We start from the raw sequence: 18,410 nt of genomic DNA, 5'->3' as shown, positions 1-18,410 counted from the left end.
TTCAAATAGATATTTCTGAATTTACATTTCAAATAATACAAGCTTGTCCAGACCACTACCAGGCGAAACCTTTTCGTCAAGTTTCGCCACTGCCACAAAGTGCAACCCAAGCCCCAATCTGAAGTCTTGAGGCCTTTGCCAGTCCCAAGAGATACGTGCTCCTGGAATCTGCTTTCAGTTCCTTAAATGCCTTTTCAAGGCTTCCATCATTTTAATATGCATTGTAAATTTGTTTAAAGAACTGTAAGCCAGTTTGTGGCAATGAATGAGGTTCACAACACTTAAGGCAGTTGATGGGAGCCTTGGGGCTCCTGGTCAGAGGCAGTCAAGGTTGTGAGGGCAGGAAGAGAAAGTGCAGCCGTGAAAGGCAGCAGCGGGCAAGGAACAGGCTACAAAGGCTATAGTCTGATCTCAGCAACTCCAAGATAGATGGGAATGATCGAACAACAGCAGCAGCTAAATTGGGAGATGGAGCTGGGAGGACCGAGCGATAACAGTGCCCTCTATCTTGGAGAGCAAGAAAGGCGAGTAAAAACAATAGACAGAAAAACAAGACACCAGCATCTTGCATTTATACAGCAACTTTAACACAGTAAAATATCCCAAGGGACTTCACAGGAATGATTATCAAACAAAATTTGACACTGACAATATAAGGAGATATTAGAACAGATGACAAAAACTTCCTCAAAGACGTAGGTTTTAAGCAGCATCTTAAAGGAGGAAAGTAGAAAAGCAGAGAGGTTTAGGGAGGGAATTCCAGAGCTTAGGGCCTAGGCAGATGAAAGCATGGCTACTGATAGTTAAATGATTAAAACTGCCCACCTACTTCTGGAAAGTGCCTTTGGCAAAGCAGGTCTGGAAAGAGATGCAGTGGTTTTTGTCAAGGTTCATCCAAGCATCTCCATAACACAGGACTGTGTCTCTGTCTGTTCCCAGGGACGCACGCCAAGATAAACATCAGCTGCTGCTGGAGGACCATCAACTCGGTGAAAGACACACTTTGGTCTGCCCGAAAGTTGCTGGTCTTCCAGTGCAAACAGCTGTTGATGACAGAGTGTTGCAGACTGGCACATTCCAAGGAGGGGCGCACTAAAGCTTGGGGCAGCCGCCGCAAAGGCTCAGTGGGGAAAGGCCACTGTGTAAGGTCCTCTCACCACAGTATACCGAGTGGCTGGAACCTGTGTAAAACCCCTCAGGCTGTATGCATCACAGAATGCTCGACTCAGAATGTAATTGTACATTTTTAATAAAATCTGTAATGGCAGGTGTAGTGAGGCATCCCACGTACTTTATTGAAAGAAACTGATCTGTATTGCACTTTATATAATGTCAAATTTGAATTATCTTATGTACTTTTACAATTTTTGTCAATAAAGTATATTTTTGGAAAAAAAATTAAAACCAGTGATGCACAAGAGGCCAGAAGTGGAGGAGCAGAGATTGTACTGAGATCTAGTAGTTTAGTTTAGTTTAGAGATACAGCACTGAAACAGGCCCTTCGGCCCACCGAGTCTGTGCCGACCATCAACCACCCATTTATAATAATCCTACACTAATCCCACATTCCTACCACATCCCCACCTGTCCCTATATTTCCCTACCACCTACCTATACTAGGGGCAATTTATAATGGCCAATTTACCTATCAACCTGCAAGTCTTTGGCAAGTGGGAGGAAACCGGAGCACCCCGAGGAAACCCACGCAGACACAGGGAGAACTTGCAAACTCCACACAGGCAGTACCCAGAATTGAACCCGGGTCGCTGGAGCTGTGAGGCTGCGGTGCTAACCACTGCGCCACTGTGCCGCCCAAGATATCTTGGAGGAAGGTAGGGCTGGAGGAGATTACAGAGATAGGGAGGGGCAAGGCCATGAGAGATTTAAAAACAAGGATCAGAATTTTAAAATCAAGGTGTTGCTGGACCAGGAGCCAATGTAGGTCAGCGAACACAGGGGTGATGGGTAAATGTGACTTGGTGCGAGTTAAGATATGGGCAGCAGAATTTTGGATGAATTCAAGTTTATGGAGGCCAACCAGGAGTGTACTGGAATAGTCAAGTCCAGAGATAACAAAAGGATGAGGGTTTCAGCAGCAGATGAGCTGAGGCAGAGTCAGGTGATTTACAGAATAGGTGTGACGGGAAAGTGCAAGGAAATAATTGTGGCACTTACAGAAAGCAAGCACAGACACATCTTTTAATATGTTACAGGTAACATTTTCTCTTTGCTGATTTTGTATTCTGAAACTACTCACTTTCTCTGTTCAAACAAAGTAGCAAGGAACTGACAGTTATCTCACTTTATCTATTAAATATGCATTTGAGAAAGCTTCTTATTAAAAAGTCCTATGCAATAAATAGGTACAACTGCTTCATAAGATGCATATTTCATAAAATATATATGAATCTACAGTTAATCATACAATGGCTTCATAACATAAGTGCAAATGTGTGAATGTACAGCATGTATAATGCACAATGGCTTTATAAATATAGATGTAAATGTACTTTCTTCAGAATCCAATGAAAACTATATTGAAAATAACGAGTCTTCCCTCCTGACTGATTGAGAACTGGTAAGAGCTTCTCTATATTTTTACGCACTGCTTAAAGCATCAAGGATTACATCTGCATTGACATTACTCTTGTGAAATTATATTTTTGTTCATATATAGGATACATTTCTTCAAGCAAAATATTTTTGATTGAAGCAAATTCTGAGGAATACCCTTTGTATTACTACAAAAACGTGGAATTTATGGAAGACTTGCATTTGTATAGCATCTTTCATGACCACAGGACATCCCACAATGCTTCAAAGTCAGTGATATACTTTTGAAGTGTAGTTACTGCTGTAATGTGGAGAAACAGGGCAGCCATTTGCACACAGCAAGATCCCACAAACAATGAGATAATGAGCAGATAATCTCTTTTAATGATGTTGATTAAGGGATAAATGTTGGCCAGGACAACTCCCCATATCTGCTTCAAAATAATGCCATGGGGTACTTTACGTCCACCTGAGAAGGCAGACGTGTGTTAATGTCTCCTCCAACAGATGACACCTCTGACAGTGCAGCACTCCTTCAGTACTGCACCGAAGTGTCAGCCTAGGTTTTTTTGGACTGACTTGAATCTGCCATCTCTGACTCTGAGATGAGAGAGCTACCATTTCTAAAGCCACTATAATTTGGAATACAATGGACAAATTTCCTTTGTCTTTTATTTTAACAAAATACTGGGCCATAAAAACATGATATTAAAATAAATATTTAGTGACACATAGACGACAGAGAATTAGCCACCACAGACAGACAATCATTTGACCTCAGAGGCACGGATTGCCACATATGAGCAGCTTCTAGGTTAGTTAACTAGCAAGGGCAGGGTAAAACCAGAAGCCTAAAGGACAGCTCATGTAATTTCAATCTTTGACAGACGAGGCGGGCTCACAGAATTAGAAATCATTAGTTGCTCTAGATTTTGGGCAAGATCCTGGAATCTGCTGGGAAAGAAGAAATTTATGATTACCCTGGGGGGATTAGAGTCAATAAACTAGAAGCCATTGGACTGATGAAAGGGAGGTCAGGCTGAACAGATCTGTGGGCTTTAATAGGAATATGACTGAGCTAATGGGTAAACGAAACATGGTGGAGATTGTATATCTCAAGTCTCAGAAGGCACATGATTTAATACCTCATAGGAGACTTATCGCTTGTGCCATCAAGGCTGAAGCAACAAATTGGACACAAAATTGACAAGAACAAAAAGCAGATAGGAATCACAAATAAACCACTCTTCAGGTTCAGTTGATAGGAGCAGGGGAGTTTAAAAGGGGTCAGTTCTGGGACTTCTGCTACTCAGAATTTTTATTAATGTTCGTGAAAGGAGAACCTTTAAGTAGACATTCAGAAGTTGTCATACGACCCCAACAGACACAGTAGGATTTTCTAGCGATAATACCAGGCAGTTATCAGAGCACCCCTGGTAAACTCAATGGACTGGATTTTCCTGGCCCTGTAGAGACAGGGATGGAGGTTGGGGGTGGTGGGACTGCCAGGAAAATGGGGGGGGGGGGGGGGGTGAGCTGGGTTAGGGCAGCTCCCTGATGCACGCATTCCCGCTGCTGAGGAAGTTTCCCGGGGCGGATTGGGAAGTGGATTGGCTGTCCACACCACCCAGAGGCGGAGAGCCAATTAAGGCGATTGAGACCACAATTAGAGGCAGTTTTGTGGCCTCCTGCCAGGTGCAAAGGCCGTCAGCTCAATGGTGGCAGCCTCCCTGCAGCAGGCTGGAGTGCCGTCAGAGCTAGAGGCTCCCTCCCCCATTGCGGGGGCCATGAGCATGAAAGGCTGCAATCACAACTGATTCCGACCCAGCAGAGGGCTTTTCTCTCCATCCCGATGGACCTGTTGGCCTTGATCTCGTCAACTTCTGCACTGCTCTGCAGGCCAGCGAGGGTGCCGCCTCGTTCAGGCCTTGAGGTCCCCAACCTGCTTCAGCAGTGCCCACCTCCCCCAGTAGGGCTGCCGAGGCTCCAGCGCTGCCACCCCTGATTGGGCCTGCAGCTGCGGGAGCCCCCACCGCTGTCCTTATTGGATGGCAAGCCAATTAAGAGGCTGCCCCCTGGAGGATTCCTGAGCCTGTCTCACTGCCAGCATGTTCGGAATCGGGACCCCCATTTTAGTCCTGACATCGGGATCCCAAAGCCTCTGGGAAAATACAGCTCAAAGTATGTAGACATGATTGAGCCTGATTGTTGTGCTAATTATTCTAGTTTGTCCTTCACCATTGAAAACCTCCTTAGTCTTCTCTATCAGTTACAAAACAGATCAGGAAATTAACTGCAATGTGAATAAATTACCAGCTAATTTGTTTTAGTGAGGTTGTTTCAAGGGTAACGGTTGACTAGCACACCTCTCAGCTCCTCTTCAAATTGTGCCATAGAATCTTTTCCATCCATCCTAGAGGGAAAGATGGTTTTCAGTTTAACATCTCAACTGAAATAAGGCACCACTGAAGCTGGAACTCAGTACAGTGCAGAAGCGTCAGTCTAAAGTCTCTGGACTGGGGCGTAACCCCACGACCTTCTGACTCCTGATCCCAGAAGCCAACTCCGAGACCCAGTTTATCATGACTGTACGAGCCTGCCACGAGGATGAGACAGCCAGATTTAGCAGGCCAGAGGCTAGGAATCCTGAGGCGTGTAACTCACCTCCTGACTCTCCAAAGCCTGTCCACCATCTACAAGGCACAAATCAGGAGTGTGATGGAATGCAGCTCCAACAACACTCAAGAAGCTCGACACCATCCAGGACAAAGCAGCCCGCTTGACTGGCACCCCTATCTATAAACATTCACTCCCTCCACCATCGACGCACAGTGGCAGCAGTGTGTACCATCTACAAGATGCACTGCAGCAATGCACCAAGGCTCCTTAGACAGCACCTTCCAAACCCGCGACCTCTACCAACTCGAAGGACAAGGGAAGCAAATACGTGGGAACACCACCACCTGCAAGTTCCCCTCCAAGTCACACACCGTCCTGACTTGGAACAATATCACCGTTCCTTCACTGTCGCTGGGTCAAAATCCTGGAACTCCCTTCCTAACAGCACTGTTGGTGTACCTACCCCACATGGACTGCAGCGGTTCAAGAAGGCAGCTCACCACCACCTTCTCAAGGGCAATTAGGGATGGGCAATAAATGCCTGCCTGGCCAGCAATGCCCTCATCCCATGAATGAATATTAAAAAAATGTTAGCACTAGGCACCAGTCTCTGAGACTCTGAGTTAAAGCAGCGGCAGCTTGTGAGGATCTTGCAGTACCCAGGCAACTTCAGCAACAGCAGTTGCTGGCAGATTGATAATCTGAGCAGTGCCACGCCCCTCTAGCCCCAAAATCTGTCACTACAGAATCACACAACTGTTACAGCACAGGAGGAGGCCATTCGGCCCATCGTGTCTGCACCAGCTCTCGGAATGAGCAATTCACCTTGTGCCACTTCCCCGCCCCCACCCCCCACTTCTCCCCGTAACCCAGCACATTCTTCCTTTTCCGGTAAACAGACTAATTCCCTTTTGAATGCTTCAATTGAACCTGTCTGCACCGCACACTCAGGCAGTGCATTCCAGACCTTAACCACTCGCTGTGAAAAATTTGTTCATGTCACTTTTGCTTCTCTTACCCATTACTTTAAATCTGTGTCCTCTCATTCTCGATCCTTTCATGAGTGGGAACAGTTTCTCTCTACCTACTCTGTCCAGACCACTCATGATTTAGAATACCTCTATCAAATCATCGCTCAGCCTTCTCTTCTCCAAGGAAACCAGTCCTAACTTCTCCAATCTATCTTCATAACTGAAGTTTCTCATCCCTGAAACTATTCTCGTGAATCTTTTCTGCACTCTCTCCAATGTCCTCACATCTTTCCTAAAATGCAGCACCCAGAACTGGACGCAATACTCCAGCTGAGGCCAAACTAGTGACTTAAACAAATTCAGCATAACCACCTTATTCTTGTACTCTATGCCCCTATTAATAAAATCTTGGATACTGTATGTTTTATTAACTGCTCTCTCAACCTGTCCTGCCACCTTCAATGACTTTTGCATATACACACCCAGGTCCCTCTGCTCCTGCACCCACTTTATAATTGTACCCTTTGTTTTATAATGTCTCTCCATGTTCTTCCTACCAAAATGAATCACTTCACATTTCTCTGCATTGAACTTCATCTGCCACTTGTCCACCCATTCCACTAACTTGTCTATGTCCTTCTAATGTTCTACGCTGTCTTCCTTATAGTTCACAATGCGTCCAAGTTTGGTATCATCTGAAAATTTTGAAACTATGTCCTGTACACCAAGGTCTAGGTCATTAATACATATTAGGAAAAGCAAGGGTCACAACACTGACCCCTGGGGAACTCCACTATAAACCTTCCTCCAGCCCAAAAAACATTCATTAATCACTACCCTCTGTTTCTTGTCACACAGCCAATTTCGTATCTATGTCGCTACCGCCCCTTTTATTCCACTACTGGAGACTTTTTTCCAGTCATCTCAGCAATCTCATCTTCCTTTTAAGCAATGGAATCCATTTGGACTCATTTCAATCGCCTAAGGGGTCAGAGAGGAATTTTCAGAATGTCCTCCCCCCCCCCAACCCGGCCTGGGTTTTGATCTGTTTTAGCACCTCTACCAGAAGATCACAATTTTTGGGGGGGTAGGTGGGCAGTGTGCATAGTGTGATGCACAAGGCATCACAGGACAGCCTGGATGGACGAGTATCCTGTCTGTCATTGTTTATGTGCTTGTATTTCAGCCAACCCATAGCATGAGCTATCAGCTAGTTACCTTTGCCATTACTTTTCCCGGTTGCATGTACCTTATCCAATAATAAGAGAGTGTAGTTGTAAATAGCCCTTCCCTATACTGCTGGATAAGCCAAATGACAGGAACAGCACTGGCTGTTGTGACTGCTGGCGTCATACCAATAAGAAATGGAGCAAAAGAGAGTGGTTCTGGGAGGGAAACCTTGCCAGTCATAACAAGTCCGGTTAGAACAGGTTTACGAATACAGATACTACAACGTACATTGTACTCAAGAAACCAAGAGCACAAAAGACTAGAAAGAGAAGAGCAGGAGATCAGTTCATGGGGATTTCAAAGTCACTAAAATACCTAAAAATGTTGCAATTAAATCCCATTCAACTTGATGCTTGTGACTAAGACCACACAAAATAAACTGAAATTCAAGACTCCATGCACAGGGCACAGAGAAGAGCAACGTGACCAATCCAGGTATAATAAAGGGAAGAATTTGAGAAATCATTGAAAGATTCGAGAAGCTTAAGTTGTAAAATCTGGCAATGAAGTGCTTAATGGAAGGTCTAACTGAAGAATATGAGATGTTAAATAGCATAGATAGAGTTTACCTCCATAATTACTTCTAAGTAAGCCAGGATAGTAGGGGCAGAGAACAAAAATAGAGAATAGTTAAAAGTAAATTTGAAGCAGATTTGTTAGAAAGAAGGTCTTGTTACGACCGAGGCGGGAGGAGTGCACTGTTTATTCTAGTTCCACTTCTCCACGGTCACAACATATATTTAAGTTTTTTCCCACTTACCGATACGGTCAATCATAGACTCTATTTTTATCCCAGAATAAAACACACCAACCAGGTTTCTTAAATAAACAAGAAAATCATCAGATTATAAAACAAGTCTGAACCAGTAATGAAGTAAAGCAAAACAGGTAGATTGAAATATTAAAGTTCCCTTTTAACCTTAGCCCCTCATACTCACCCACAGACATACACCGGTTAACTGGAAAAATAAAGGGATTTTTGTTTTTAGAGCTCTATTACAGACAAAAAATACTTGGACTGAATACTTGCTCATTCTTGAAGAAACAGCAGATGAGATATGTTGTGTTCCAAAACTGGCATAGTCTGGCCTTCGAGTACACATAGACAGGTCACTGGGATCTTTTAGAACAGTTTTTTTCAGGCGGCGTTGAGAATTAATTTAGCAGGCTTTTCTTCAAAGACAGGAGACGAGATGAGTTGACACAGTGAACTTCTCAGGGTCTTTGAGAGAGCTGCTGGAAAGCTGAGCTGGGTTGTGGTCATCTCTCCTTCCATGGGAATTCTCTTTCCTCCTTGTATGTTCTCTCCCTTTTTATACAGTTTAACCCCAACTCAACAATTCAAAAGCGAAACCGACAACACGAGGTCAACCTTTTTACCTCCATCAATCTTGACCTGTCACTTCTTTGTAAACAACTTCTCTAGGTATCCAAAGTTCTCTGTTGTTTATTGAGCTGGAAGTCAGGTGGTTTCCTAGAAAGGCTTGCTTTCCTCACAAGACCTTTCAGTGCCCTTTTAAAAAACATTTCCAGGAACTATTTTTCCAAAGTCAAGTGGCCCTTACATGACCCCTTTGAAAACCCCAAATTTTACCATTTCTTCAATCTTTCAAAAATGAATCCTCAAAAAATATATTTAACAAAACATAGAGGCACTTTCATAACAGTCTGTACTCAGAGTGGGAATATTTGGAAAATTCTGACAGAAACATAAATTGAAAATCACTGCAGTGTTTCAAAATATAGCAGAATGCTGTGATGGGAGAGTGAGGGTATTAGAGGAATGGACTTTGATGAACTGAATTTGCTTCTGACTGTTTTCATGCACAGCTAATTTGACACATCTATTTGTTATTTATTTATTTTTACTGTTATTTTGAGGAAAACCCATTTATATAGCACCTTATCACAGCTCACAATTTGCAATGAACCAATCTGAAGTGAAAAACTGCTTATCTATATAAAATGGACTGCCAATTTGCACATAGCAAGATCCCACAAACAGCAGGAGGATGGATGAACAAATAATGCTTGCAGTGAGTTTGGTTGAGGAGGGAAATGTTGGTCAGTGCAGTGGGATCTTTTGACATTCTCTGGAACAGGAAATCCTCGGTTTAACACCTCATCTAAAGGGCAGCACCTCCAACAAAACAGCCCTCTCGGTATGGAACTAAAACGTCAGCCTAGATTGTCTACCAAGGTCCTACAATGGAACTTGAACCCGCCACAGCCTTCTGACTCAGGAGGTGGGAGGGCTACTGATACAGCAAAGCTGAGACCATGCTGCTACGACAATAAAATGTATGTGTCAGTAACTTTACTTTGTGAAGACAGTGCATCATTTTGAGCCAAAGCACATAACTTGCATCCTGTTGTGCAACGTCAGCTTCAGGCACGGAAAAGTGTTATTTTTCCAGTTAGCCCGGTGCTGTTTCCAAGTAAATGTTAGCTAGTGTTACAGTAAGACAGGAGGAAACTCCAGTCGACCACTAATCACGGCTAATTCTGTTTCTAGGAAACAGAGAGGGCCGAAGAAAATCTGAAGGCAAGAATTTCAGGCAAGGATGAGCAATTGCTTGAGTCTCTTTTGTTATGAATTTATCATCAAGGTTTTCAGCAGCAGTATCAGCACAGAATGCAGGACATTAAACATACTGAACGGGAAGTTTTCACAAATATAACTTGCATTATACATTTTGAAAGCTTTTCTTTCTATTGTACAGCACATTGTTTATGACCTGAACCACACATATAATCATGTCATAATAAAGCAGTGGATGATTGATATACCTCCTCATTGGGACAATGAGACCCATCAATGGTTTTGAGCTTGTCTGCGGTCTAGCCCTGCCTCCTCCACTCCCCATCCTCCATTGTGGTCTCCTGGCTCATGCTGTCCATTTGGTTGGCTTAATATTTAAATCCCCATCAACCCCCCCCAAGGCCAAAAAAACTCCATCCAGGAGATTCTGCAAATCCTACTGTAATGTCAAATCCTAAAGCACCATGAGAAGTTGATGGTTTGCTGGGTTGTCCAATATATTTTCACCTCTAGGATTTCATTGAATCCCAGTCAGACTGATAGGATGAACGATTCCCCAGTTTGTAGAGTTAAGATGATATGTGAAAAGAGTTTAGGCAACCTTAATTCAATTGGCTGGCACCCATAGCACAAAACTAAGATTAACTGGTAATTTTCATCAGGGCACAGAAGGTTGGTGTGGAAATTGGTATGTGCTGTTCTTCTGAGGTTAGAATTAAATCATGTTGTTGTAGTAGAGAAAGAGAACTTATTTCTCTCTAACCATGGGAGATCTGTCCTAGAAGTGGTTGATGTAGATACCAAATCCCTGAATTCTTCCAACCCCATCAGCTCTATCACTGCAATGAGTTAGAGGCAGCAAGAACACGGGAACAGCATCACCTCAAGTTCTCCTCGAGGCTTATAATTTTGTAAAAAATCATAGTAACCTTGAGGATTGGAAATATTTTGGACACCAGCAAAGGGTGACCAAAAGGAGATAAAAAGGGAAAAAATAGAATGAGAGTAAACTAGCCAGGAATATAAAAACAGATTTTAAGAGCTTTTACAAATACGTAAAAAGGAGAGTCGCTAAAGCAAACTTTGGTCCCTTAAAGGCAGAGACAGGAGAAATTATCATGGGGAAATGGCAGAGACACTGAACCAATATTTTGAGTCTGTCTTCACAGTAAAAGTCACAAATTACATAACAGAAATAGAGGGTAACCAAGGGGCTAATAAGAGTGAGGAACTTGAGGTAATTAATATCAACAGAGAAAAAGTATTAGAGAAACCAAAGGGACTAAAAGCTGACAAATCCCCAAGACCCGTTGGCCTCGATCCTCGGGTTCTAAAAGAGGTAGTTGCAGAGATAATGGATGCACTGGTTATCATTTTACAAAATTCCCTAGATTCTAGAATGGTCCCAGCAGACTGGAAGTTACCAAATGTAACACCGCAAGTCAAGAAATGAGGGAGAGGAAAACTAGGGAACCAGAGTTCAGTTAGCCTAACATCAACCATTGGGAAAATGCTGGAATCCATTATTAAGCAAGTCTTAACAATGCACTTAGAAACCCATAGAATGATCAGAGAGTCAACATGGTTTTATGAGAGGGAAATTATGCTTGAGGATGTAACTAGTAGGGTAGATAAAGGCAACCAGTAGAGGCAGTATACTTGTATTTCCAAAAGAATCATAGAAAGTATAAGGCACAGAAAGAGGCCACTCGGCCCATTGTGTCTGTGCCAGCCGAAAAACGATCCACCCAGTCTAATCCCACCTTCCAGCATTTGGTCCGTAGCCCTGCAGATTACGGCACTTGAGGTGCATATCCAGACTACTTTTGAATGAGTTGAGGGTTTCTGCCTCAACTACCCTTTCAGGCAGTGAGTTCCAGACCCTCACCACTCTCTGAGTGAAAAGATTTTTCCTCAACTCCATTCTAATTTTTCTACCAATCACTTTAAATCAATGCCCCCTAGTCACTGACCTCTCTGATAAGGTGAATAGGCCCTTCACCTCCACTCTATCCAGGCCCCTCAAAATTTTACATATTTCAATCAGATCTCCCCTCAGTCTTCTCTGTTCCAAGGAGAACAACCCCAGCCTATCCAATCTTTCCTCATAGCTGTATTTTTCCAGACCTGGCAACATCATCATAAATCTCCTCTGTACCCTCTCTAGTGCAATTACATCCTTTCTGTAATGAGGTGACCAGAACTGCACATAGTACTCAAGTTGTGGCCTAACCAGTGAGTTATACAGTTCCAGCATAACCTCTCTGCTCTTATATTCCATACCTCGACTAATGAAGGAAAGGGTTCCATATGCCTTCTTTAATCACCTTATCGGCCTGTCCTGCTATCTTCAGGGATCTGTTGACATTCACTCCAGGATTCACTTCCTCTACACCTCTCAGTAGCTTCCCATTAATCGTGTATTCCTTTGCCTTGTTTGACCTCCCCAAATGCATCGCCTCAGACTTCTCTGGGTTCAATTCCATTTGCCACTTTTCTGCCCATCTGACCAGACCATCATTACCTTCCTGCAGCCTACCACACAGCCAATCATTGTGCCGTCTGCAAACGTCATGATCATGCCCCCTACATTTATGTCCAAATTATTAACATATACCACAAAAAGCAGGGGACCCAGTACTGAGCCCTGCGGAACGCCACTGGAAATAGCCCTCCAGTCGCTAAAACACCCGTCAACCATTACACTTCGTTTCCTGCCACTGAGTCAATTTCGTATCTACCTTGCTGCATTTCCATGGATCCCATGGGATTTTATTTTTTTAAACCAACCTGCCATGTGGACCTTGTCAAAAGCATTGTTAAAATCCATTTAGGCCAAATCAACTGCACTACCTTCATTTATCTTCCTCATTACTTCATCAAAAAATTTGATCAAGTTGGTCAAACAAGATCTTCCCTTAACAAATACATGCTGACTATCCTTGATTAACCTGTACCTTCCTTAGTGACAGTTTATCCTGTCTCTCAGAATAGATTCCAATTATTTGCCCACTACTGAGGTTAGACTGACTGGCCTGTAATTATTCAGTCTTTCCCTCCATCCTTTTTTGAACAGAGGTACAACGTTAGCAGTTCTCCAATCCTCGGGCACCACACCTGTATCCAGTGAGGTCTGGAAAATGATGCTCAGACCTTTCGCCATTTCCTCTCTGGCTTCTTTTAACAGCCTGGGGTGCATTTCATCCGGCCCTGGTGATTTACCAACTTTCAAGGACGCTAATCCCATTAATATTTGCTCTCTCCCTATGCCTATCATATCTAATACCTCACACCCCTTTTTCTTAACTACAATATCTGCATCGGCCTCCCCTTTTGTGAAGACAGATGCAAAGTATTCATTAAGAACCATACCAAGATCTTCCACCCCTACACATAGGTTACCTTTTTGGCCTTTTATGGGCCCTACTCTCTCCTTAGTTATCCTCTTACTCTTAATGTATTGATAAAATATCTTTGGGTTCTCCTTGATTTTGCTTGCCAATATTCTTTCACACCCTCTCTTTGCTTTCATAATTTCCTTTTTGATTTCACCCCTCCACTTTCTATACTCCTCTCGGCTTTCTGTAGTATTGAGTACTTGGTGTCAGACATAAGCTTTCCTTTTCTGCCTTATCTTACCCTGTAAGCTCCTTGACATACATGAGGCTCTGGATTTGGCCGTCTCACCCTTTTTCTTTGTGGGAACATGTTTACTCTGAACCCCTTGAATCTCCTCTTTGAATGCCTCCCACTGCTCTGACACTGATTTACCTTCAAGTAGCTGTTTCCAGTCCACTTTCACTAAATCACTCCTCACCTTAGTAAAATTGGCCTTGCCCCAATTGAGAACTCGAACTCCGGTTCTATCTTTGTCCTTTTCCATAATTATGTTAAAACTGACAGAACTATGATCACTACCACCAAAATGCTCTTCCACTGCCACTCCTTCCACCTGCCCATCTTCAATTCCTAAAACTATTGACCATAAAAGTTCTCCTGAATGCACCACTGCTCCCTCAATTGCTTTCACATTAAAACTATCCCAGTTAATATTGGGGTGGTTAAAATTCCCTACGATTACTGCCGTATTGTTTTTGCACTTCTCAGAGATTTGCCTACATATCTGCTCTCGATTGTTTGGGGATCTGTAGTACACTCCCAGCAGTGTGATTGCCCCTTTTTTGTTCCTTAGCTCGATCCATATGTTGTCATTTGATGAACCTTCCAACATATCATCCCTCCTCACAGCTGTAATAGTTTCCTTGTCCAAAACTGCCACTCCCCCTCTTTTCTTAACCCCCTCCCTATCGCATCTGAAAACCCTGTAACCAGGAACGTTGAGCTGCCATTCCTGTCCCTCCTTAAGCCATGTTTCTGTAATAGCTATGATATCATACTGCCACATGTCTATCTGTGCCCTCAGCTCATCTGCTTTATTTGCAATACTCCTTGCATTGAAATAGATACCCTTGAGCACTGCCAAACTCTTTTTTTATGTTCTAACCATTGTTTCCTCGGTCTTCTAGACTCATCCATTAACTTTTTGCCTTTCATTCTCATTTCTGATTTTGTCCCAACTGAGTCTACCCTCCCAAACTAGTTTAAACCCTCCCCAAGAGCACTAGCAAAACATCCCGCAAGGAACTCAGTCCCGGCTCTGTTCAGGTGCAACCCATCTGGCCTGTAGAGGTCCCATCTCCCCCAGGAACCTAAAGCCCTCCCTCCTGCCCCATCATTCCAGCCACGCATTCATCTGTCTTATTCTTCTATTTCTATTCTCACTTACGCGTGGCACTGAGAGTAATCCGGAGATTACTACTTTTGAGGTCATGCTTGCTAATTTCCTATCCAGCTCCCTAAATTCTGACTGCAGGACCACATCCCTCTTTCTACCTATGCCATTTGTTCCGATCTGGACCACAACTGCTGGCTATTCACCCTCCCCCTTCCGGCTTATTGTTTATTGCAAGAGGAATGGAATATCAAAGTAGAGATGTTTTGCTACAGTTGTACAGGGCATTGGTGAGACCACATCAAGAGTATTGTGTACGGTTTTGGTCTCCTTACTTAAAGGATATAACTGCATTGGAAGCATTTCAGAGAAGGTTCATTCGATTGATTCCTGGGATGAGAGGGTTATCTTATGAGGAAAGGTTGGACAGGTTGGGTCTGTATTCATTAGAGTTTAGAAGGATGAGAGGTGATTTTATTGAAACATACAAGATCCTGAGGGGACTTGATAGGATGGATGTGGAAAAGATATTTCCCCTTGTAAAACAGATTAAAACGGGGGGTCAGAGTTTAAAAATAAGAGGTCTCCCATTTAGGACAGAGATGAGGAGAAATTTTTTCTCAGAGGGTCGTGACTCTGAGAAACTCTCTTCCCTGGAGAGCGGTGGAGGCAGGGTCATTGTTTTTAAGGCAGAGGTAGACAGATTCTTGACAAACAAGGGAGTCAGAGCGTATCGGGGTAGGGCAGGCAAGTGGAGTTGAGTCCCCAAACAGATCAGCCATGATCTTATGGAATGGTGGAGCAGGCTCAAGGGGCCGAATGGCCTACTCCTGGTCCTAGTTCATATGTATGTTTCCATTTGGCACGACAACTGTCTTTTAGACTCTCAGTGTGAGTGTGCCAGTTTTGGTCTGGAGCCCAGGCCCACTAGGCATGTGTTGGGATCGCTAAATATCATTCCCAATGGTTTCCCTGCAGCCAATAGATAGATGACTTAATCTCATCTTCCTGAGCTGGAGTCAAACCCATGGAAGACTAGCTTCTGGTCCAGTGTAACATCTGGTCCATCATTTTACTTGCATCTTATCAGCTCCCAAAAGTCTTTCACTGCAGAAAACAAAGCACAGAGCTGAATAATTGAGTCACATAAGAACATAAGAAATAGGAGCAGCAGTAGGCCATTCGGCCCCTCAAGCCTGCTCCATTATTCAGTACAATCATGGCTGATCTGATTGTGGCCTTAACTCCATTTTCCTGCCTGCCCACTCAGCCTTGAATATATTCAATGACCCAACCTCCACTACTCTCTGGGGAAGAGAATTCCAAAGATTAAACTACCCTCTGAGGGAAGAAATTGCTCCTCATCTCTGTCTTAAAAGGGAGAGTCCTTATTTTGAAACTGTGTCCCCTCGTTCTAAATTCCCCCACAAAGGGAAACATCCTCTCAGCATCTACCCTGTCAGGCCCCCTCAGCATCTCATATGTTTCAATAAGATCACCTCTCATTCTTCTAAACTCCAGTGAGTGTAGGCCCAACGTGCTCAACCTTTCTTCATAAGACATGCCCTTCATCCCAGGAATCAGCCTAATGAAACTTCTCTGAACTGCTTCCAATGCAATTATATCCCTCCTTAAGTAAGGAGACCAAAACTGTCTGCAGTACTCTAGGTACGGTCTCACCTATGCCCTGTAAAGTTGTCGCAAGACTTCCCTACTTTTATACTCCATCTCCCCTGCAATAAAGGCCAACATTCCTTTTACCTTCCTAATTACTTGCTGTACCTGCATGCTAACTTTTTGTGATTCATGTACAAGGACTCCCAGAACCCGCAGTACCACAGCATTCTGCAGTCTCTCTGCATGCAAATAATATTCTGCTATTCTATTCTTCGTGCCAAAGTGGACAACCTCACATTTTCCCCACATTATACTCCGTCTGCCAAATGTTTGCCCACTCACTTAACCCATCTATATTCCTTTGCAGATACTTGGGGCTGAATTTTACAGGCCCCTCGACACCGTGGGTCGCGGTGTCGGGGCCGGTAAAATGCTGTGGGGAGAGGCCCGCCTGGACCTGCGACGTCGAGAAGGCCCGCTGCATATTACCGATGGCGGTGGGACCTCGGTGTGACCCCCCACCCCCCCCCACTGCCTGGCCCTGCATCAGCATATTTAGATCAACAATTAAAAATATGTAAATAAACTTACCTGCAGGCAGCGGCTGACCTACTCCGATTTTACAGCCTCCGTTCGGCCTTCGCGTGCCTTCGGAATTCCGTATGGAGTTCCAGGCGAGAACCTGGTGGGGAGGGGGGAGTAATAAAATTTTCAGGGTGGGAGGGGTGGAGCAGCGGGGAGAACATTTTTTATTGGCTGGGAAGGGGTTGAAGGGCAAATGTTAGAAGGTTTGGGGAGAAAGTACGGGTAGAGAATAAAGTGAGATTTGTTCATATCGTGCAATGAAAAGACCATTGGGGGAGTTGGGGAAGGGCCTGCATCACCTAAGTATTTATTTAATAAAAATTTATTGTAATGCACCTTTAAAAATGTAGATTTCTGCTAAGGTCTTAAAGCCCTTTAAAAATAGCGTTGGTGCCTGCACAGTGGCACCGGATGCCGTTACCAGGGATGTGGCAGCCACCCCCTCTACGTCACTGGGGGCAGCTGCTCTGCCCCCTCTATTTAAATAAGCCACTATGCGTAATATCGCGGGGGCTCAGGGACGACACATCCGCGGGGGATGCTCGCCGTTTTTAAGGGTGCGCCGCCGCAAATTGCGGCGCACTCAAAATTCAGCCGCTGGTGTCCTCCTCACAACTTGATATAATGGAAAGAAGATAGCAAAAAAGAATGGAAGGTAAAGAAAGAAAACACAATGTAAAGAGGAAAGAGAGCCAATGGCCCTGAAATAGATGTTGGTGAAATTAGCAGACTATTGTTTAATGTGTTTATATAACATTCTGCTGTCCACAATTTAGTGCAAGCCATAGCCCATTGATTTTAAATGGGCTATCATCCTACAAGGCTGAATGGAAGCAAATACATTAAGCATTCCTCCTGCACTATCGGCAATAGTAAGACACATTTACACAAAAGCAATGAGACACACAAACGGCAAAAAACAGAACACTAGTAGTATAGATGAAGGCTAATTTCAGGAAATGTGGCCTGAACCTCAACACTCTATGTTGTGGGTTTTAGTTCCAGTACATACTGCTACACTCTTTACTGACCTGCCTCAGGTTGGGTTAATACTCACTAAATGTTGACAAATGCTTCTGTATTTAGGGGAAACAGCAGTCCACAGATATGTGGCTATATCTAAAATGTGCTTACCTTTTGGGTTGGCAGTAAGAATGTCTTTAGCTATAGTAACTTTTCCAATGACATCATCGCGGCTAAATGTAAATGATAAAGATTGATAGTTAGCGAGACTACTGTTGTTTAAAGATCATGTTTCAATACTTACTGAGAATGCAAGAATCAATAAGCTGGGAATTGATATTAAAATTACCTGATCGCGTCCTCATCCATCACATAAAAGGAAATGGAGTGAAAGGTGCTGGGAAGGTGGACGTTGTATTCTTCTCCCCAGAATGGAGATAGTGTCTTCCATATAGTTGCAGTCCTGTGGAAAGAAATTCTGTTTAAAAAATGCTGCCATTCCAAACCTTACAGCCTTACTCACTCTCTGATATATGGCTCTACCTCACAAATAAAAAGGAAGTCCCTACAGACAATTACAGTCAGGCCTTTGCAGCTC

The 18,410-nt window shown here is 43.6% G+C and overlaps 1 protein-coding gene across 2 annotated transcripts in view; it reads right to left on the bottom strand.

Annotated features, from left to right (window-relative positions):
• rasa4 (RAS p21 protein activator 4) overlaps positions 1–18,410 on the bottom strand; it is a 251,575-nt gene that overhangs the window by 214,050 nt on the left and 19,115 nt on the right. For both annotated transcript variants that reach the window (XM_068010142.1, XM_068010143.1), the window contains exons 3-4: positions 18,162–18,275; positions 17,984–18,045 (exon numbers count right to left, since the gene is read on the bottom strand). In XM_068010142.1, coding sequence (XP_067866243.1) covers positions 17,984–18,045; positions 18,162–18,275 — 176 coding nt within the window. The remainder of the gene's footprint in view (positions 1–17,983; positions 18,046–18,161; positions 18,276–18,410) is intronic.

This window comes from Heterodontus francisci, chromosome 30, assembly GCF_036365525.1.
Source record: "Heterodontus francisci isolate sHetFra1 chromosome 30, sHetFra1.hap1, whole genome shotgun sequence".
In the NCBI taxonomy this organism is placed as follows: domain Eukaryota; kingdom Metazoa; phylum Chordata; class Chondrichthyes; order Heterodontiformes; family Heterodontidae; genus Heterodontus; species Heterodontus francisci.
The sequence above is the reverse complement of the archived record's forward strand: the minus strand, read 5'-3'. Positions and strand labels throughout refer to the sequence as shown.